At 41.5% G+C, this 21,813-nt stretch overlaps 3 protein-coding genes across 6 annotated transcripts; 1 reads left to right on the top strand and 2 right to left on the bottom strand.

Annotated features, from left to right (window-relative positions):
• Positions 1-14: 14 nt before the first annotated feature.
• Positions 15-12,527, bottom strand: eif5b (eukaryotic translation initiation factor 5B). The gene is made up of 26 exons (XM_088407115.1): positions 12,383-12,527; positions 10,455-10,565; positions 10,327-10,384; positions 9,621-9,776; positions 9,040-9,514; positions 8,829-8,962; positions 8,667-8,744; positions 7,896-8,046; positions 7,713-7,808; positions 7,512-7,610; positions 7,367-7,426; positions 7,015-7,298; positions 6,834-6,941; positions 6,112-6,222; positions 5,954-6,021; positions 5,727-5,868; positions 5,527-5,658; positions 4,230-4,412; positions 3,994-4,155; positions 2,649-2,780; positions 2,430-2,561; positions 2,258-2,334; positions 2,022-2,186; positions 1,807-1,945; positions 744-905; positions 15-569 (listed from the first exon to the last, which is right to left on the bottom strand). Exons 1-26 carry the CDS (start codon positions 12,415-12,417, stop codon positions 462-464), a joined length of 3,558 nt encoding a protein of 1,185 aa, XP_088263241.1. The 5' UTR covers positions 12,418-12,527; the 3' UTR covers positions 15-461.
• Positions 12,528-12,810: 283 nt separating this feature from the next.
• lipt1 (lipoyltransferase 1) lies at positions 12,811-16,612 on the bottom strand. The gene is made up of 5 exons (XM_088407925.1): positions 16,534-16,612; positions 16,283-16,415; positions 15,423-15,973; positions 14,807-15,028; positions 12,811-13,912 (listed from the first exon to the last, which is right to left on the bottom strand). The coding sequence occupies exons 3-5, from the start codon at positions 15,952-15,954 to the stop codon at positions 13,500-13,502; spliced, it is 1,167 nt and encodes a 388-aa protein (XP_088264051.1). The 5' UTR covers positions 15,955-15,973; positions 16,283-16,415; positions 16,534-16,612; the 3' UTR covers positions 12,811-13,499.
• A 1,115-nt stretch (positions 16,613-17,727) lies between these two features.
• LOC148427412 (uncharacterized) lies at positions 17,728-21,655 on the top strand. 4 transcript variants are annotated; one of them, XM_088408072.1, is made up of 3 exons: positions 17,728-17,870; positions 18,378-18,595; positions 20,342-21,655. In XM_088408072.1, exons 1-3 carry the CDS (start codon positions 17,852-17,854, stop codon positions 20,477-20,479), a joined length of 375 nt encoding a protein of 124 aa, XP_088264198.1. In that variant the 5' UTR covers positions 17,728-17,851; the 3' UTR covers positions 20,480-21,655. The 4 variants fall into 4 exon arrangements, with proteins under 4 accessions (XP_088264198.1, XP_088264201.1, XP_088264199.1 ...); XM_088408075.1 differs by lacking the exon at positions 17,728-17,870 and adding an exon at positions 17,880-17,905; XM_088408073.1 differs by lacking the exon at positions 17,728-17,870 and adding an exon at positions 17,912-18,118.
• The last annotated feature ends 158 nt before the right edge of the window (positions 21,656-21,813 follow it).

Genomic DNA, 21,813 nt, shown 5'->3' with positions numbered 1-21,813 from the left:
ATACACAATCACTGTTCAAGTTTCATGGGAATTTATTACATCAGCACTTCAGTAAAACATTTCCGAGGGTTGTCCTTTGTCCATTTGCCCCCGCTGCCAACATGGCCGAAAAGCGCACAGCAAAATGTATCAACGGTTGTCTTTGTAACTGGTGACCGCCCCGCTGTTTCCTTGTCTACTGCACGGTTCCTTAACGCACCTCTGCAGCCCCAGAAAGCTGGGGCTGATTAAGCCCGCCAGAGTCCGTCCGCTTGGAGGCAGAGACGGGAAGCAACAGCAGCCACGAATCAGAGCAGAGATCAAGAAAGACAACAGGCACGTTGGGATACTGAGAGTGAAATGTTTCAGCGTGGCACTGTTTCACCCGGGGGACACCGGTCTAGAGTGTTCTTGCGGGTACAAAACTTTTCATTCCGTGTCAGGACAGGAAGAGAGGTGCCTCCTTTTTAAGCGCGAACCGCTCATATGATCTCAAAAGTCTTCTTCAGTTCCATGATTAGCTGCCAGTCCGACTTCTGCATGTCGTCCCGGAACCAGTTCTTCAGCGCGTCGATGGACGCCCGCGTGATCTGCAAAATTGTCAATTGAACTAGCGTTTAGCTCTGAGAATGGCATTTTGGTCCAACGTTAGGAATCACCCGTACAATGCAAGTGGACATGCGCGACTGGCAACTAGCTACGTTTTTGTCCCGAATAACCTTTGCGTGAAGACAACTTTGAGAACTAGTTTGAGGGGCACTCACCTTACTGACAAGAAGGTCTGTGGCCTCAAAATGGCGGCCATACATTTTGGGTGACTCGCCGGGAATGGGTTCGATCTTGATACAGATCTCCTGACCTTTCTTGGCGCTGTCCACCGTCTTGTGGTTGATCTCGATGCTGGTGACAATTCCGATGTCCACAAACTGCAACGCACAAGGACACGTCGCAGGGCTCAACAATCACAACTTTTGCACGGGTAGCGCTCTTGCTCCCAACTTTTTCAGTTGGTCGCACTGGCACGGGTTTTGGTCACGCGCTTTTGGAGAGGTACGGGAATATCTATTTGCTCATGTATAGTCCTCGAAATTTGCATACTGTGAACCTATATGACGAAAACATTGACACTGTGACTGTCTGCAATAAGTAGTGGCTGGCAACCATAAAACATTTGACAAATCTTAAAAAAAAAGACATGGGGGGGGGGGGGGGGGGTTGCTTTGACGTCAAAGGGATTTTGTTCATCGCAGAGGTCCTCCAAAGTAGAGCTTCCCATCTAGGTTTAGGTGAGTATGTACATTGTAGGAGATATGTAGAAACTCATTAAAGCTCAGGTTACTAATAAAAATGAAATGAGGCTGCATACTGTGGCTCAACATTATTCTTTTTCGGCATTTCAAAATCTATTTAAAAGGGAAGTCATTTAAAAGTGCTCTATTTTTTGCGGTAAATGTAATAATAATTATATATAATAAGAACAGGCGTATTTCTTTATTTTCATTTACTGACATGCCAACCACTAGAAAAGAAGACCGACGCCTACTTATTTTGATTAGGTATTGTAAACAACATAAACGTGACTAGATGGACCATTTATTGTAATTAACTAGCAAAATAATTTCACCTTGTTATTCTTTTGACATGTGTCAGCTTTTATAAATTTGTAGGTTTTGCTCTGAGTGTGAAAAGTCCAAATGCATTTGAATGCATCATTTCAATGTACCGTAATGTACTTTTTTCTTACTTCAATTTTGAACTTTCTAATTTGAAAACGCTCTAAAAGGAGAAATTGCCAGCGCCTTTCCACCAACTTGTGGCCTTACTCACCGCTTTGGTGGGAACACACAGCGGCGTCCCTTGCCGTAGAATGCCAGCTTCAACAGACACACCCATCACGATGGGATCTCTGGAGTTGAAGATGAACTGAGGAAGGACGCGCAGCTTCACCGGAAACACGGCCACATGTCTTGAGCACAAATAAACACATCCAAGCTGTTAATCCCACACACACCAAAGACGAGCGGCAAAATCCTCATGCCTACTTGAACTCTTCTTGTTTGGATTTCTTGTAGTCGTCGCGGTACTTTGTGAAGGCGTCAAAAAGATGGTAAATTATTTCCGCGGAGAAAATGCGGACGCCGAAGCTGTCTGCCATTTCCTGACCCTCGCGCTCCACCTTCACATCGAACGCAAGAATCACGGCGTACCTGCGATGATGCAGCAACATCAGAGCGGCCGCAGGCTCGCCGGTTAAAGAAAAATGCAGAGGCGGACGTACTGCGGATCATGCTCCAACATGGTTGAGGCCTTCATCACATCCCTCTTGTGGACAGGACCAATGTTGATGCCGGCGTACTGCATATGCAAACAAACACACACATTGCTTTTATTTCCTTTCCTGCCGGTCAGCCGGGGTCCACTGACGTAATAGAACCGGACCCAGTACTCACAGGTACTTTAGATGTCCGCAGAAACTCAAGTAGAGCCTCTAGTGAGCCCAGCGTGGACGCCTGCACGTAAACTCCTTTCTCCTCCAGCTTGATGGAGCTCAGAGTTTGTTTGAGCTCTTGGATAAGTTCATCCTAAAGACCAGCAGTATATCAGATGTGATCATGTTTTATCATGTGTGTGTGTGTGTGTGTGTGTGTGTGTTGGGCGGAGTAGACTACCCTCAGGACAGGTATTTCATCATCTTTGTGTGCCACCAGCAGTGGGAGCCCTGCCAACGTCTTTTCCAGGTCTTTGCCAAGAATCTTCACACCTTGAGATGTCGAGACCTCTTTGTGCTTTTCGTATTGATTCTACATATTAAAAACAAAACATATTAGCTGAATAATAATGAAACAAAAAGAGTTAATACAATCCATCACAAAATGTAATTGTGCAATACCATTGATCATTTCATCGGGCACCACAGGGATAAGTCAGATTTTAAAAGGGTTTCTGCAGGTATCAGCAACTTTGATTCATTGCATCAACTGTCATGACCTGTAGGGTTGGCTGTGTTGATTTGTTTTTGCCTCCCTCTTCAGGTGTTTTAAGCTAATTGCTTTTATTTTCTGGTCACATCAAACTACCCGCTGTTACTAATTTTTAATATGTAGATACAATTTTCATGTTTTTACCTGGGGTTTTATACGCATGAGCAAACTACTATAGATTTCATTGCCGACAATTTCGCCTTACGATCCCAACCCCTGAACGTATTAATTTCTTATAGCTGGGTTCTACTGTATTTTGTAAAGTTACACTTGAATGTACATTGTCATTAGATAAACAATTCTCCAACAGACGAACCAGAAATAAAACAGATGATGTTCTACATACAAATGCAGATCCAAAGTGTGGCACAACACTCTGTTTGATGCAGAATAGTACTGTGCCAACATTCTGATTCATTAAACTTGGAATCTCCATTTGTATAGTGGTCTCTCTTGAAGTATCTTGAAATAGGAGGGATGAAAAACAAATATGTAAGTATAGATTTTTAAAAATGTGTACATGAAACTATTAACAAAGTGTCATCCTACGGGATCATAGTAAAGATCTGCTCGCAAAAAGAAATCATTCAAATTCTAACTAAAGTTTTCAAGTGGTTGACCGGCGATATTAGGTGGCATATGATAGTTTGGGTCAAATAATTCTCATATAGTACTTACAGCATATTTTACTGAAATATATACAGCACTTGATCATTCATTTTTAAAGGACTCTTTCATGGATTTTAAAATCTCAGTGCCTTCAGATAGCGTCAAATTACACGTGCCCCCATTAGAGAACCTCTGCGCTAACATAAGATAAAATAAGTGAAATTACTTCAATTACTCCCCGGGTCTTGTTTTATGTTTATTTTGCCACTAAAAAACAATATGAATACAGGCCGTCCAAGTTCACTTCAATTACTCCCCGCGTCTTGTTTTGTTTATTTTGCCACTAAAAAACAATATGAATACAGGCCGTCCAAGTTCAGGTTTAACACATTAACAAATTTAGGTGTGGCGACGACCTGCGTACCTTCACCCGAAGCTCCTTCAGAGGAGGCGGCAGGAGCAGCCCTCTAATCTGCGTGACGATTGGACCGTCCACTCCTGGGACGATGATAGTCTCGCCTTCTCGTAGGCGCCCGTTAATCAGGATGACATCTATGGTGGTGCCCATGCCAGGCAAGGCTTTGACCTGACACACAAACAAAAATCAGCATGTATTTATTTTTGTGTGTGTGCGGTTAAGTAGTTTTTGTACTGGTATACCTCCATGACCTGAGCCCGGAGCTCATCGCAATGCGCGACTCGGCGGGCCAACATGGTCTGAGTCAGCTCGACCAGAAGCGCGATGAGATTTCCAATCCCGTCGCCGCTGTGCGCTGAAGTGGGAACCAGGGATACAAAGGTCCGGGGGTCCTTGTTTTCGTAGAACAGGGCGGCGTTGAGACTCTGAGGACGTCAATCAGGTGACGGCAGGTCAGATCAGCTTATTAGGACTAATGCTACATTCACCGCGAATGCAAGAAATCGTGTCGCTACGCTCATTCGGTAGGCTTTTGGTCGCTGGGTGTTAAGTGGCGGCATTTAGGTTGTTCGCATATTCGCGCGAGGGGTGGGAGGTGAGCTTTTTGTGCATTTTACAGCTGATCCGGAAAGAAGAGCATTGCTAAGAAGTTTCCCTTTCCTGGGATGTAGCTAAGCCAATGTTTTCTCCTACGGCAACTTTATTCTTCTTTTTCTAGGTTGCGTGGCCCTCACATTGCGGCAATACTCGTCTGACAGAAAAGTAGAAAAGTTTCAATGTCGCAATCAAGTGGCTGATACTGTACTAAATAGTGTGCTGTCAATGCTGCACTGTCACTATCTTGGCACAGTAACTACTGTTCAACAGCTGTGAAAAATGGAAATAAATGCAGCACAGTCCCAGGTTCCCCCTCCGCCATTCTACAAGCCAGGTGACAGCTCTTGCTAGGCTCCGTTTTTGTATTGAACGCTCAGCTGGCTGTGTTGGGTAGCTAGGGGTGACCCCAAAGCCGCCTCCGTGATTAATTTCTGCCCCGTGCGAGAAGCTGAACGTTCCCGAAGCTGATTGGCTGTCACAACTCGATGCGCGACAAAAATGAACATTTTTTTAACTTCTTGCGACAGGCGAAATGCGCTGGAATTTCGTGCCGGGAGGCATCTTGCGTCGCTCCATACGTGTCCTTTGCACCGCCAGCCGCTTCTTTGCGCCCCGTCGCAAAACCGTCCGCTTTTTCGCCATGTTTGAGTTCGACGGGAACACAGCATACTGGTATTAGATCCCATTTTTTTCACCCCATAACGATCCCCTTCTAATTTGTATTCTCTACTTCCTGATCAAATAAATGCTCACAAGAGCAGCCAAAATAGTCGTATCGGTATCAATACCTTGAAATAAAGCCAGCCCGATACTGATTATTGGTATCGATACTCCCAAATACGAGAGTAGTGTAGCGAATTCCTAGGACCGTTTTCATTTGGAAAGTTTCTATGGCAATTAAGCACACTCCTTTGCAACCCCAGTAAACCCCAAAATTATCACCTGCTGAGCAAACTCCACGACGATAGCCTTTGCTCTTTCGTCAAACTCGTCTTTGGTGTTTTTCTTCTGCTTCTTCAGAGTTGCCACGACGTCTGTCTCGGGACTCCTCTTCCAGTCGTACAAACGGTCAATCTGAAAAACACAATCGGTGTTTGGCAAAACCAGTAAGAGGACACACCTGGCAACTGACAATAAGTTACCTTGTTGAGCGCCACGATGAAGGGACACTTCTTCTCCTTCAGCAGGTTGATGGACTCGATAGTCTGAGGTTCCAACCCGTGCATGATATCCACCACCAGGATGGCGATGTCGCATAGGGAGCTACCTCTGTTCCTCAAGTTACTGATCAAATACGAGGACTTGTTAGCCAAATCAGAGTGGTTGACAAACTTCTGTTCTTCTTCGTCCAAACTAGTTAAACACCCACCTGAAAGACTCGTGCCCTGGTGTGTCAATGATCAACATGCCAGGAATCTTCATGCCTTCTCTGTTGAACTACATGTGCAGAAACAATGAAAACATTGCAACACTGCGTCTTTGTGCGTCTGCTTTGCCACGTCTTTATGAGAGTGTCTATCGTCGTACATTTTTCACCATCTTCGTCTGCTCTTCAATCGTCTCTTTCGGAACGTTGGTGGCGCCTATCTGCTGTGTGATTCCGCCGGCCTCACCGTCCTGAACGTGAGTGTGTCGAAGCTGTGTGAATGAGAAAGCAAAAACATGCAGAACCAAGTTAAGAATTAGAAACCCATTTGTCCATTTTCTTCAGATCAGCCAGACTAACCAGAAACAAGTCAATGAAGGTGCACTAAAAAAACACTATCAATTGCTGTCAACTGAAAATAACAAAGCTCAAAGCTTAGGAAACAAGAAATCATGTTGGAGCTTGTGAATGTCACATGACCCCTCTTCATCCAAAAAAAAAACAGCTGAGAAGGGAGTGATCTCAGCAATTGGCAAAATGTGTTTTATAGGTGTTAAGTGTACTTCTGCTAAAACTGGCTATCTATGGAAAGTATGTGCTTAATTTCAACCGGATCATTTCCTATAACACACTAACTTTCTCTCATGGCACACTGCTGCAGCACAGTCGTGTGAATCATTTACAGATACATAATGCAGCATGATGCAATCAGACTGTAATTCCCATGCTTCCAGAGGAGTTTTCAAGGCAGGCTGAGAAGCCCTTGAATATGTGAATCATTAATCTGCCAGTGGCTCTCCACTTCAAAAGTCCATACCAATCAATAGTAGGAAGCAGTTAAGGAACCAGCAAGACGTTTGAGATATGTGCGCGAAGTGTAAACCTTATCAAGGATCTTGGTCTTCCCGGTGTCGACGTGTCCAAGCACACACACGACGGGTGCTCTCAACCTGTTTATGTCAATGTTCTTCAGGTTTTCTGCTCGCCGTTTCTATGACAACACAAATAATTAGAGATGAGCGAAAAGAGGACAATGCTCATACTCAGATGGGCTGGACACAAACCTCGATCCGCCTTTTAGCTCGATCGTAGACACGTTCCTCTTTGGTCCTGTCGTCGTCCTCATCATCGCTCTCGCTGCTCTCGTCTTCACTCACCTTCACCTGCGGCTTTTTTGCCTGACCTCCCGCCACACCCTTCGCGATCTCCTCCTCTGGCGATTCCTCACTTTCTTCCTCCTCCTCTTCTTCTTCATCATCATCGTCCTCATCTTCATCCTCTTCCTCCTCATCTTCGCTGCCGGGCTGAGGTGGCTCCTCTTTGACCTCGATGTGGACTTTCTTTAACTCTGCCAAAAGTCACTCAAAACAATGAGCAGCTGCAAATGGCGGCAGCCTATTGCGCTTGAAAACTAACCTTTCTCCTCATCGCTGGCAATCGCCTCCCAGTCGTCCACGGCAAAATCTGCCTTCGCCTCTATAAAAACAACGAATAAAATAGCCGGGAGCCCCCGAAGTTAAATTCTGCCGCATCTTACATGTACACACCTCCTACCTCTCACCTGGCTCTATTAGCGGTGTGACTGCCTCCGTTTCCGGGGCGACAGGCTCTGCCGACTCTGATGTTGCCTCTGATGTTGGTGAGGCCACCACAGACGTTTCTGTTAAGGAGAACACAAATGAATGAAAACTATTGAAATGAGATCATGTACGCTAAAAGGATAGATGCAAAAGAAAAAAATATGTAAAAGGGTTATCCACACCTTCTGGAGTTTGAGCGGTTTGCGGCTTCTTTTTCCTCCTGTCAACATACACCGGTTTCTTCTTTGGCACAGAGTCTTTGGATGGCACCGCCACTCCTGCACATTAACACGGGTAAGCAGAGGACAGGGCAAGTAATCGCTGGGGGTCAAAATGGAGAGAAGCAAGCTGATTGGCCAACACACCTTGCGCCTGCAGCAATTTAAGAGTGGCTTCGGCTCGAGCTCGAGCCTCCTTTTGGGATTTAGTCATTAGTTTCCCTTCCTTCTTCAAACGCTCCTTCCGTTCCTTCTCCTTTTGCTTCTTCTTCTCCTTGCGCTCCTGCTCAAGACGCTCCTGCCAGTTGCCAGAGGTAAAACGTGAGTGCAACATAAACACAAACTGCTGTTGCAAACGCTGATACCCAGACACTCAATAAGCAAGCAAGCAAGCTTACTAACCAGCCACTACCCTGACCTTACAACAGCCAAACTCTACGTTCTCATTTGTCCAATTCTACATCATTCACCAGGCCCCTACTTTTTTTTTTTCTTTCCAGGATGCACTGATACATGAAATGGCGACCTCAGGTGTAAAAACCTGTGCTTTATATTGTGTGTACATTTTGGTGTAATGCAAACTATTTGTATTTCTATGATTAAAAAATGGGGAATTGAAAGAATTTATTTTAAGAATATTTGTAGTCGTGGACCCTAAAAAATGATATGTGTTTTAATTAAGCACCATAACCATCATAAATTGGTCTTTTTTGTTCTTTTCTGGACACAGTAGACATTCTCCAAACACTGAAATGTAAATCATTCACTGCCAACCCAGGTAAAAGGATTTTTTTTACGTATATAGCCGTCAATGTTAGTGAATTAATTAATAGCGACAAGTCGAAATTCTGACTTTTTTTTCCTAATTGGACATTTGAAGCTTCCTTCTTAGTAGTGGAGGTTGGTTGTTTTTTTCACCTGCTCCAGTCTCTGTTTCTCCAACTCTTCCAGCCTCCTAATTCGTTCCTCCTCCTCCTTTTTGGCGCGCTCCTCTTCCTGCATATGAAAAAAAAGAAGCTCTGATATCTAAGGACCCTAACAGCCAGTGTGTGCCCCTCCCAAACACGTTTAACAGCGCACCTCCTTCATCTTAGCCAGAGCTTCCTGCATGGCCTTCACCGTGGCCTTACTTGGACCCTTTTTCTTTTCTTTCTCCTTCTCCTCCTTCTCTCCTTTCTTCTTCTTTTTATCCTTCTTCTTCTTGTCACCCTCATCTGAGAAAAAAAAAACCCAGAGCTTGACCTTTTTTTTTCTTTGAGTATGGCGGTCTGCGTCAAGACGGATATCTTACCTTCGCCAGCTGGCTCTGCTCCTTCCTGCTCATCCACATCTACGTCTGCTTCTGTGATTGTCTGTGGGAGTGCGGCGTCTGTCATCTTTTTCTCTGGTTCTTTTTTGACATCTCCACCGGCCTCTTTCTCCCTCAGTTTCTTTTGCTTGAGCCTCTCCTCCTCTTTCTTTTTCTTCTCCCGCTCTTTTTTCTCCGCCTTCTTTTGCGCCGCTGTCTTCATCTTGAAGTTGTCTTCCTCATGTTCATCCTCATCCTCGCTCTTTGCCGCTTTTCCTTTGTTCTTAATTTTTTTGTCCCTTCGAGAGCTGAATTCCTCATCTTCCTCGGATTCAACCGCTTTCGGCTTTCGACCTGCACCTTCGTCATCAGCATCTTCAGAGCCAGGTCTCTTGGCACCTTTTTTGCCTCCTTTGGTCTTCAAACCAGAACGTGAGATGCTCTCCTCATCAGAATCAGACGGAGCAGAGGGTGCCACCTTGAGGTGCAACACTGACATTATTAATGACAAGCAGGTTTAAAAAAGAAAATGACAAAAAATAAAAATAAATAAATAAATTGTGATCAATCCTTTACTGGCCCACCTTCTTCTGCTGCCCGTTCTTCAGCTCATCATCTCCACCATCAGCTTTATTGTTCTCAACTACCTCAGGGCTTGAACTTTGCACTTTTCCCTTCCTGGTTTTTTTCTTCTCGGCTTTTGGGGGTTCCACATCATTATCCACAGCGATGTCATCTTTCTGCACAGAAGAAACATTAGACACTAGGACAAAACATTTCCATGGTAAATTAAGATGGGTTATTTTGAAAGGTAATTGTGTTGTACAAACATATGTATATAAAATAAAAGTTTGTTGTCTTCAGTCGAAACTGACATCCATAAAAAATAGAATAAAAAAAAACAATGCTTGATGAGATGTAATTGCGAGACTATCCAATGTTAAGTTTATAACTGAGCAATTCATTATCTCATTGAAAAAAAAAAATCATGAATGTTAGGTTAAAAATGACTGTTTCTTAAAAAATTATTGGTTCTTTTACAGAGACCTGCTTGCCATCTGCTACATTGCATGCAAGGGAGGCTAGAATAAAGTCTTATTTGTGAGATGTACACAATACAAAGCAAAAACAAAAATACATTAAATTTAAAAAAAAAAAAAAACTGTCTCAATTTTGGACATTCTTGATCCGTTTCCAGAGAAAAGATTCAACATTTGAAAATCCCTGCAGTATTGCAACCCAACTGTCAAATGTGATCTATATTATCTCAAGACTTTTTTTAACCATCACCTTTCCACCATGTGTCTCCAGAGATAATTCCTCCAGCTCCTTCAAGATGTCATCCTCACTGCAGCAGCGGGCAAATATGTTAGAGATAATTCAGTAAAGAACTGAAAAGGAAAAAGGAATTCACATACTCATAGTCATCCTTCTTGGCTCCCTTTTTCTTTTTCTTCGCTTTTGACTCCTTTGAGGCTCCAGCTCCTTCGATCTCTGCCGCCAGAGCATCAATGTCGTCATCTTTAGCACTGATGAAGTCAAAATCAGCCAGTTAAACAAACACTCTCAAAGCGGCATAAACCTGCACATTCTGGTCCCTCTGCTAGAACAAACGCGCACACTGCTGACTCGCCAACTTGCTCAGAGGGCTGATTACCCGTCAGCCCCTGACAGTATTTACTTCGTGTGAAATCTGGGCTTGTTTGGTTAAAGCCATTATTCTGTTGTATGAATGGCTACATGGCTTAGTTTTACCATCTGTCATCTAGTGGAAGAACAGGTATTGTTCAACCTGTCATATATCCATCCATCCATTTTCTTTTGTGGCTGATCCTCACTAGCATCACTGGCATGTGCCCCAGTACAAATTATTTTTTAAATAAGCTAAATTGGAGATTTTTTGTTGCATTTCAATGCGCCACTGTCCTGCAGTCAATGTAATCACTATTCAAAAATACCAAAGGGTCAGAAGTGACAGGTCTTTGCCATATAGTGTAAAAAATTTCAGTCATTAACGAGACCTATATTGTGCACAACTCATTAGCATTTTGTAACAATCTTTTCTAGAGAGTCAGCAAAAATTAACAGTAACGATATTGGCTTGTACAACTTAACATATCCGCTAACTAATGGGGATCCGGCTGAGTTCAGAATTACAGAATTATTACATTCAAACACAAAAAAATTGCATTATCTGAAAAATTTAATTTACTGAATATGAAAATCTGAATTCTGGGATTTTTTTTTTCTCTTTTACCAAGTTCATGCACATTAAAGGCCACAAAATAATTTGGCTGGCTCGAGCTTGGCCCCGGAAATGTGTTTGACACCTGCGTTCTAAATGAACCAATACTGTCCTAGATTCAAATCACAAATTGTAAGATAAAAAGAATTGTTGCACCCCTAATGCGAGTAAGCATGAAAATCTCGACAATACCTACTACTTCTGACGTCACTCACTACTATGTACGAGACCCCAGATCCAGTTTAACAGTGTGACTTGTGGGTTAACTACCCTTCACGTTTTTTCTTTACACCATCAGCTATCATGCCTTAATTATTGCATTCTGTGAAAAGTACTGTTTTGATTATGAAAAAACATGCAACTAAAGCCTCCTGAATAAAATAAACACATACCCTGAATCTTGCAAGCAGGATCAAGCCTAAATAAAAAGCAACGTTTTGCGGATCTTGACATGCTGACAGTGATCAATTGTTACCAACGATGACCGACAACGCTAGCATTCTACGGATGATGACAAATAAGATTTGCATTCAAGTTAACTGTATAATGACTGTATACTTTTAACATGTCGTTAATGTAAACGTATTATAGTGGAGTGTTAAGCGATCCAAGAATATTGCATCCGTGGGCACCTGCCAGTAAAGTCACATGTATCACAAAATGTTCCCCTCAACGTGGGGTGAGTAGAGAGATCAGCCCTAGCTCCGTCCTGACGTAACTAAGGGTAACACTGTCAGATTTAGGTGACTAGTCTTACTTCGGTTGATAGCCAGCTGGATGCTAGCGCTAACCAGCTAACATGAATGGCTCTCAAAAAACACGCACAAGCAAAGCACCGAGGTCGGCTTTGGACGGTCCAATAGCACAAAGCGTGACACCACTGCGACTTGTTGAGTTCGATATGTTCAGCTGGACTATTTGCAAAACTACTTAGTACACTCTCCACTCTCGCAGACGCCGACTCGTGGTTAGCTTTATTTAGCTGCTAAGCTAACCAAGGAAGGTTGCGGCAAATGGACACGTTTTCTTCACGGCGGTCAGCGGTCGTCGCGTGTCAGCGAGGGCAAACCTTACGTTGACCCCTGTGGATGTTTTCTTTACCTGTCCTCCCCGGATTTCTTCTGTTTTTTCCCCATCTTAAGAAAAGAGCTTCTCCACGCACACGGCAGACGGAGAGCTCACATCGACCAAAGATCGTCTATTGCTTTCGTGGACAGGAGGGCGGACTCGATTTGCTTTTCGTGATGAGCAAACAAGAAATTTCCGAAACTTGTGATTTTTTCTAAATATATATTGAATAAGTTATCGAGTGACAGATACGGCAGTGATCAATGCGACTCGGGTGCAGTCAACTTGAACATAACACCACATACATGTTAGTTTGGTCCCTGGTAAAATCGCAGAGCGAGAGTGTTTCTTTACATGTTTTGATAGCTAGCACGATGGCCTGTGTCCAATGTCACGTCATGGGTTCAATTCATCTTCGGAGAAAAAAAAAATGTTAAAAAAAAAAAAACAACTAGAAGCGGTGCTTTCCAAAATTTATTTGGCCAAAAGCACATTGTCAAAAGTATTTGCTCGCCTGTCTTTCAAGACATTTTTGGTGTAGGGTGTTTGTATGTTCTCCCTGTGCCTGCGTGGGTTACCCCCCTCCCAAAAACATTTATGGTTGGTATACTGGACTCTCCAAATTGCCCTTTGGTGTGTCTGGAAGTGTGAATGGTTGTTCGTTTATGTGTTGTCTTGCCATTGGCTGGCAACCAGTTCAGGGTGTACTGCCCGGAGATAGCTGAGACAGGCTCCAGCATGCTCACAACCCAAGTGAGGATAAAAAGCGGAGAAAATGGATGGATGGATGGGTTAGCAGTGTCATTCATCTTGCTCCCTCCTCTTCCTTTGAGCGTAACTGCTCACTCCTCCCCTCTCTACTCACAGAAAAGCTGGAAAAATTATGAATTGAAGACGATTAACTTTAAAAAGGCAGCTTTTTACTCAACTATGCAAGCAGCCAATCATACCATGCCTTGCTTAGTCGCCTCCTCAAAAAATGTGTAGAAAAAAAGCTCAGTGTCATTGAAGAATTGAATTTTTGGAACAATAGTAAACCGTCAAACCAGAAATCGCTCCATCCATACTTACAAACGGCATTCCATTTTGAATTCATAGGTTTTGACATCAATCCACCTTTCACCTCATTCAGCAGTATTACCTGTTGTGCTTAGCCCATGACAGCCAATATGGCATCGCAAAGTCTGCGCAGTCTCTTCTGCTTCTCGCCACTCTCACTTCGCAACAACATAGCAAAAGCTGCAGCAGTGCGCTGTGGACAAAATCGCTCTCCCTCCAGCACACCGCTCAGCTGGCTGCTTAGGCTGTGTGGAAGCCAATTAGCGGGAACGTCCAAGTGGCAGCTCTCAACCACACCGTGCTTGACTTCTAAACACAGCTCAACTGTGTGTCCGACTGATGAAAAATCATCTGTCATTTTCAGAAGTGTTTGGACGCTGAACTTTGGCGTCTTTCCGAAGATCCAGTCCCATCCTTGCAGCTCTGCAGATGTGCTGCTGAGACCAGGAAATGCAGAATCATCACTGGGATTCACCAAATTGATTGCAGCGCTACCGCCAAACTCTGAGAAGGCACACGAATTGGAGGAAAACAAAAGAGAATCAGTGAAGCATCACGTCGATCCAAACTGGCATTCATGGGAAACAATATGGCGGAACCTGCCGCCAAGTTTGCAATCCCACCTTTTTCATTTTTTTTTTTCCAGTTACTAACTATTTTGGTCTAACTTGTTTATATTGGGTGGGCAACCACAAAATGGTGGCTCTTTAGACAATGTACATTTTAAAGGGGAACAACAAAACAGATCGTATTAAGCACAACTTAGTTTTTCTTAGTCTTATGACTTTGCACTCCATGTAAACACATGAAATTGCTCAACTGAGAATCAACTGTCCACCAACAGTCCCAAATGTTTGTGTAACAATAATTTATTTGTGTTCAAGAGTGTCAGAAATTTGTTAAGACTTAATTTATGATCCGAAACAATCACCATGGTTCAGGCGAGTCGGCATGTTCAATTGATATTGAACATTCAACTGTCCAAGAAGGAGGAAAAGGAAGAGGAGTAGTCATAAAGAAAGCCGCATGTATGGATTTCTGCAACCACGGGTGAAACGAGTCCCTCAGTAATCTGGGTATTTAATAAAGTATGCTACATCTTTTTCAGTTTCATATTCATACGTTTATATTTAACTGGTGCACGCAAACACGTCAAAGAACTTCCAAACAAACTATCTAAAAATACATGAATGTCAATGCAATAGTCTTATCAGAAGTTTATTTTGAAGTTTTTCCCAGGAGCGACATTTGCTGCTTGTTCTGATTAGCTTGACTCATCCTTGCAACTACTTTATCCTAAATTATTGCCATTACACTATATAGTTACCAATATCAACACGTCGCCAATAATCGCTCTTCAAAAAAAAAATAAATAATAATAATAAGATTACACTTTACCTGCACTGTACTGATCTGCTAATGCATCTATTAGCATCTTCCATGTTAGTGTGGGGTCATGGTCCGCCAAGTTGGCCACAGGCGAGGGGACACTGGGTGTGGCATTGCTGCGGACACCCTGGCAAGAGGAGTGCAGCATCGGGGAGAGGGTGGCGTGGTCAGTCGAGTGCAGTAAAGTGCAATGATGGTAGGATGACTTCCGACTTATTCTAGAAGCACTTCCTGGGGCCAACAACAGGATGTTAGTGTGGCTAAATAACACCTTGATCTACGTGCAGCAGAGCCTGTGGAACATTTCCAATATGTTTCTGGTAAATTTAAACGGCAACTTGAGCTGAGAAATCTTGCAAATAGAATACAGTGCCAACGCTTGGAACTCAAAATCAAATTAATAGAAACGGCAATAATATGCCCCTCCTCTCCCCCCAAATTCATGCAATGTGTGTTTATTTTTTATAAAAAGCAATCTATAATGTTGTACTTAAATAAAACATCAATTAATGACAAAATCCGACCTTTAATATTTTAACTTCCAGCTTTATATTCAAGAACTTTCATTAAGAATCCTCATGAGAAGTTTGCAGCTGAGAAAATTTACAGAATTTCGCAAACCTACCAGTGATTTTGTGGTGCTCGTTCAAGAAAATGTCGAACCTCTTGGTGGCATCAACCTGCAATCCAGGCCGGAGATTTCTAAGGGCCTCAACGATGACCTTCAAGTTCCTTTGGCGATCATACCCTTTCTTTGAAGCAAAAAAAGTCAAGTTCAGGTTCCCTAGGTCATGAAAGACCGTGCCTCCACCACTTCGTCTGCGGGCGAGAGATATCCCGGTATGTCTAATGAGCGGCAGGTTGCACTCTTTCCATGGATTTTGGTGTCGTCCAATGACCACGGCTGGCTTATTGCGCCACAGCAGAAGAATGTTGCGTTGCTGCAGGTCCACATTGGCCTCGATCCAATCCTCCAAGGAGAGGTTGTCATATACGTTGGTGGACTGTGAGTACAGAACCAGTCCTCTCTTGCTGCTGTCAGTCAACAGAGTGCTGCAGGTGCGAGTCATCCCAAGGAGCATTTTACAAGTATTCATCCCTAAGGACCCTCTTAGGTAAGGCCATGTCCCTCTGATGTGCAGCAACATGCCCATCATCTCCACATGACGTTGTGCTCTTGAATCGCCAGGAAAGGACAACACAGGTGAGCCATTTTTTTGAATTGTTGTCAAAGGTAATTCACATTCAATGTTTTCCTTGAAATCATCCCGACTGAGAATCAGTCCAAAGGAGGGTTATAACTGTATTATTATTTGAGTAAGTAGATAGATAGATAGATAGATAGATAGATAGATAGATAGATAGATAGATAGATAGATAGAAAGCTAAAAAGTTAATGTTTAAATTCGCAGCAAACAGATCGGAAAACCATGAGCATTGGCACGACAAATGCTGTCTCTAGTAAGAAGAAAGTTGTACATGTACCTTACAATGGATGTTAAGAATATGAAATGTTCAAATAGCCTGCAGTATTTGACTCTTCGTCGCTGCTACATGACGTCACTGCTCGTCCTTGCAGAGTTGCCGTGTGCTATTTTACTAGCATAGCATTAGCCCCCTGCAGTCGTAGTGCAAAAACAAATACATATTCTCACGAGTGTGCTACCCACAAACAACAGCAAATTAGAATTTATTCAGAGGCTATTTTATACAGGAAAACACGAATGTTTACGTACTTATACAAAGAGTTGATGTCGCTGTCAGTTGTTGTTGGCGTGCCGGTGGGTTTGTCCGGTAATGTAAAGTTGACGTCTAGATGCAAAAGCTGAGAGAAATATTCCGGCCAATTTTTTTTTTTTTTTTTTTTGTCTCAAGGTGTTTTAAAATTTGAAATCTCGTAGACACAAAATAATTTGATGTAAAATACATTAAAGAACAATTAAGAAAGTTTATTGAAAAAAATGAATTCTTAATGTTTTATACAGTATTGGAGAAATAGTTGCATTTTTTTTTTTTTTTTTACTATACTCTGGATAGTTTTACACCCATTTTCTTTCCCCATTCGGGTGGGGGAGGGGGGAGGGGGCAAAACTATTTGTTGCTATACGACAAAATTGTTTTACATCTAGACCACTTAAAAAAAAACTGGCTACAAAATGGAGATAGAACAAAAAACACAATCCATAATAAGATGATTGTAACAATGAATGCTGATCGAAAGTAAAAGCATAAATATTTAAACGAAGACATTATTTTAAAAGTTAATTTAATTTATATTTATTTTCTAATTTTTCTAATCATATATATTCTTGAAGAGCCTTTTCTCTAACTCATTTCAAACGGTTACAATCTTTATTTTGACCACCGGCCTACACATTTTGTTTTCATAAGAGTTTATTTTGCGACAGTAAACTATTTTTTTTATATAATAGCATGATTAAAGTCAATATTAATTATGATTATGATGATTATTATTATTATTATTATTATTATTATTATTATTAAAGTCAATATTAAATAAAGTCACAACAACTCAAAAAAATGTTTACGCTTTTACTATTACGCCTTTTATTCAAGAAAAAAACAACTTTGTTCTCTGGAAAAGGTCTTGGAGTTCTTTTTGGAGGGTTTTTTTTTTTTTTTTGCTAGAGAGTTAAATCAGTAGTCATCTATCTATTTTACGTCTGTGTTCTCCTACCATAGTAAAAATACTTTTCCCCCACCTCTGCTACTCTATTTGCACCAATAGTTTTGATACACATTCTGTATGGTTTTCTTTGATTTGTCTGCCACTATTGCCCCTATGAGTCACAGTTCAGACAATAATTAACTAAAATCCCACAACAGACTTTCTTACAGTGATTATATAAGAATATTGAGATTAAAAAAACCCTCGATTAATTCAAACGGACATGAAGTAATTCAGTTAAGTGACAATTCTGGAAGTCCAAGTTGTGTGTCAACTGAAATCTTGGAAATAAACAATACTACACAGTACTTCAGTTTTATTGGTACAGGTGCACTCAGCAGCTCCTCCCAAGACAGCAAGGGGTCATGGTTCCTCATGCCAGCAGTGAGTACATAAACCAACCATTTAGGGTGTTTTCAGTAAGTGTGTCTCAAATTTAATATTGATTTATAAGAGTTTTGTTTATGAAACTTTGGTTTATTGTTGGGCAACAAGCAGAAGGGGTTTGTTTTTCTTAAAATTACATCTGGGCTTGGTGCTTATTTTATTTGACTTGCAAGCAATCTTCAGACACTCAAAGAGAAGTACGGCATTTGGACGTTATCTGGTTATTTTCAATTAAACGCGCTCAAGTAAGACATTTTCTATTACTGCAATCATCTACATATATTCCTATTGACTCAGTGACAAGTTTTGTGTTTATTCTGTAAAACAAATATGGAGAAGCTCCTGCACAAAAGGGCAACTGTTTTTGAGATGGGATAAGCGATGTAAAGTTGTAGTTCAGAAAGAAAAAAACGTGGTACATTCTTGGTCTAATCCAGTATTTATTTAAAAGGCAGCAGAGTTTCAGCTTCGGGCTACTAATAAGTTGGACTTCCTGCTCCAAAGGTCCTCGGTTGAGCAAGACACAAACAACAACTTTGCCACAAAGACAGGTGATGGGAACTGAGGAGATGAAAAAACAGAAAACTTCGAAAGAAGTATATTTCGCCATACTTCCAGATAAATATGAACCTTTGATTGAAGATGAAGGAAACCTGGAGATGCCAGAGGAAAGGTTGAGGAAAAAGGAGAAGAGAAAGAGGAGGAGAAAGAAGTGCATTAGGGTAAGAGAACGATCTACTCTTTATGTTCTTATTACTATGGTTCTTCTGGTTATGATACTCAAAAATAAAGCTAATTCGGGGTAAATAAATGTTAATTTCGTTCATATGCAATTGAGAGCATACACACACGTATTTTATATAAATTCATAAATAAAAATGTGTGTGTGTGTGTGTGTGTGTGTGTGTGTGTGTGTATATATATATATATATATATATATATATATATATATATATATATATATATATATATATATATATATATATATATATATATATATATATATACACACACACACACACACACACACACACACATTTTTATTTATGAATTTTTGAATTTATGAATTTCATGGCTGTCCAATTAAAACACATAGTGTGTGTTATTAAAACAACAAAATTACAGTACTTTCATTGTATATCGAACAGATAATACTGTTCCGATTATGGGGGTAGGAGGTTGGGCAGAAACTAGACAAGTGTGAGGCAATGTGCGTGCTGGAAGACTGGTAGCGAAACTAACGTTGTAACGAAAAAATGATTTGAAGTTTCAGTGCTTTTTTTTTTGATATGGCGAAATAAGTACTTGTCGAAAAGCACTAATAGTCATCCTCATTATCTGACCTGCCAAATAGCTCCTCCTGGACATCTTCTCCTTCCTACTCGTCATTTGTGCAAAAATCCTCATTATTCTTCCACAGGTAGTCATCTTCAGACCTGTCCATTTTGTTTGAAATGGTGGTCTCTTGTTGTCAACAAGAAGACTGCATGGATTATTTTTCCAGACTTTGACGGATTACGAAAAGGAAAAGACGGCTTGACTTGTCTCCTTCAGCCCTTGGGCGTGTGCTTGAACAAGCTTGTATGGATGTCGGCAGGTGGAGTCAGAAACAGCGAAGGGCAACCTTCCGTGCTCTGATGTCACAACAGTCGTCACTTGGGTAAAGAATGTCGCAAGTGAGATCATCAGAAAATCATCTCCAAAGACCTCCATTTCAGACAGATTGGACGGGTCCGAAGATGACTACCCATGGAAAAGTAACATGAATGTTTGCGCAAATATCGAGCAGGAAGGAGAGGACATCTGGGATTTAAATGGGCGGATCTACTGGCATATGAAATAGCGATGAGTACTTTGAGAGCTTTTAGATTAATTCACATTGTGAAACCAGTGTATCAAAAAATGCAGCATTGAAACTTCAAACCGTTTTATTGTTGCAACATTAGTCTCAGCATTTGTATCTGCGCACATGCACATTGACTTGCACCGGTCTCATTTGAGCCGCGCCCCCTTCACCCCATAAGTGCAACAATATTATGTGTTAGTTGATATACGATGAAGCGATGCGTATAAAAGTACGTAATTTCCTCATTTTAATAACACACACCAAGTGTTTTAATATCAGGGGTAGACCTGCACTCGCATTTTTGTAAATATCACCCAAATTGAAGTAAAAAAGGGGGCGTCGACATACGTGAGGTCGACTTGTACATGGAGACATACTGTAATTAAATTTTCTTTACCAAGTGCCTGACTGTTACCTCAATAAGCAGCATTTCAGAGCGTAAAACCAACCAACAAAAGGCATTGATGTGTTGTATTCCTTATCGAGCTATGATTTCAAATGTAATCATTATTTAATATACCTATCGGTATCGGCAATACCAGCTTCTTTTTATTCACAATACGACCAGAAGGGGAACTGATGGAATGGCAGACTCACATACTCACTACATTCTGTTCGGCAGAACGTCAAGAAGGCCTGCAGCTTCAGCTGGCGCTGCCTTGTATATGGCCTGCAGAGCCTGGCCAGCTCCATCACCGTGCCCTTATCAGCTGTGTCCGTCGTGATGGCGCATAACCGAGAAGCGACCAGTAAAGCGTGACAAACTTGTGGATGGACTCTTCTCGTCAAATATTGTTAATGTAGATATGTCACTGTAGAAATGTCACTTTTCTTTTTGGTCCATTGGAATTTGCTTTCCATTCATCACAGTAAGTTTGTTTTGTCGTCATGTTTGTGTTTCATGTTTGTTCAGCTCGATGAAGACTGTAAAGATGAAGTTGATTTTTTTTTTTAACACAAAAAAAAAGCAAATCATGTACTCGGTTTTAAAGACTCTGTTGTATGAATTCCGAGAAAACGCATGCTTTATACAATCTTGCTGACCAAAAGTTAAAAGTAATGTTTTGATTAAGTGTTTAGAGATTTTTTGCGTTATTTTGTTTTTTAAATATCGATCCATCGATCCATTTTCTATAGCCGCTTATCTTCACGAGGGTTGCAGGCTTGCTAGTGCCTATCCCAGTTGGCTTCGGGCACTAGGCATGGGACACTCTGAGCTGATTGCCTGCCAATCACAGACTTTTTAAATATGTATTACATTAGGAAATTGATTGCTGATAAGAGCATTCTGGGATGTCTTTCCACTGCAGGCGGTCACTCGTTCAAGTAACCAATGGTCTACATTTTCATTATTTCTCTGATTGGCTCTTGGTCAGGAAATGCAAGGTAGAAGTTTTTTTTTTAATTCCCTGAATAAATGGTTTTTTTTTAAAAATTAAATTCAACCTCAGTAATACTTTGTTTAATTGTAGTTTATGTGACTGATGAAACTTAGACAGAACCGACATCCTGTGTCATGTAAAGCATGATTATGCCAGAGGCGGGGCTTTCATGAATGTCGAACCGGGAAAAAAAATGTAAGTTGCCCAATTGCAAGACATTATCATCATTTCCACAAGATATGCTATCCAACAAGAGCTACAGACTATCAACTATTTTGCTATATGGTAACTATGTCAAGTTCTGATTGACACTGTCAGGTAGGTAGTCAGTCAACAAAATGCCTGTTTTTGTACAGTAGTTGATGTAATCAAAGCTGTAAACTCCGAATATGTTTCCCATTGAAATGAGTGGGTCTCACCACAAAAAGAAAAAAAAAATGTGTCCAATACTTTGTATTTGTGAATTTCAGCCCCTAAACAGTAAAAATATTCAAATTTCTGCAGGCTTCTGTGAAAGCAGACGACGAATGTGTTTGTTTTTGTTCTTTCCCAAAATAAAAGATTTACAACCATCTGCTTTTACTTTGGGATGGGAGGGGTCACAACTTGCACAAATGTTTTAGTCCTTAACATGGAAAGAAGTTTTCAGTCCCTCCTTCATGCTGCCTTTATAAGGCGAAGAAGGGGTGGGGTGAGGGGGGGTGGGTGTGGG

Source organism: Hippichthys cyanospilos, chromosome 2 (assembly GCF_059441005.1).
Source record: "Hippichthys cyanospilos isolate Australia breed blue-spotted pipefish chromosome 2, RoL_Hcya_1.0, whole genome shotgun sequence".
NCBI classification, from domain to species: domain Eukaryota; kingdom Metazoa; phylum Chordata; class Actinopteri; order Syngnathiformes; family Syngnathidae; genus Hippichthys; species Hippichthys cyanospilos.
Note: the sequence above shows the minus strand (reverse complement) of the source record. Positions and strands in the feature narration are given on the sequence as shown.

Coding starts and splice junctions, on each gene's coding strand:
- eif5b (XM_088407115.1), bottom strand. CDS start 12,417: ATGGGGAAAAAACAGAAGAAATCCGGGGAGGACAG. Junction 10,385..10,454: donor GCCAAGAAGGATGACTATGA/GTATGTGAATTC, acceptor CCGCTGCTGCAG/TGAGGATGACATCTTGAAGG. Junction 7,427..7,511: donor CACACCGCTAATAGAGCCAG/GTGAGAGGTAGG, acceptor TTGTTTTTATAG/AGGCGAAGGCAGATTTTGCC.
- LOC148427412 (XM_088408072.1), top strand. Junction 18,596..20,341: donor GGAGAAAGAAGTGCATTAGG/GTAAGAGAACGA, acceptor TCTGTTCGGCAG/AACGTCAAGAAGGCCTGCAG.
- lipt1 (XM_088407925.1), bottom strand. CDS start 15,954: ATGATGGGCATGTTGCTGCACATCAGAGGGACATGGCCTTACCTAAGA. Junction 15,029..15,422: donor CGAGCACCACAAAATCACTG/GTAGGTTTGCGA, acceptor TGTTGGCCCCAG/GAAGTGCTTCTAGAATAAGT. Junction 13,913..14,806: donor AGCAGATCAGTACAGTGCAG/GTAAAGTGTAAT, acceptor GTGCCTTCTCAG/AGTTTGGCGGTAGCGCTGCA.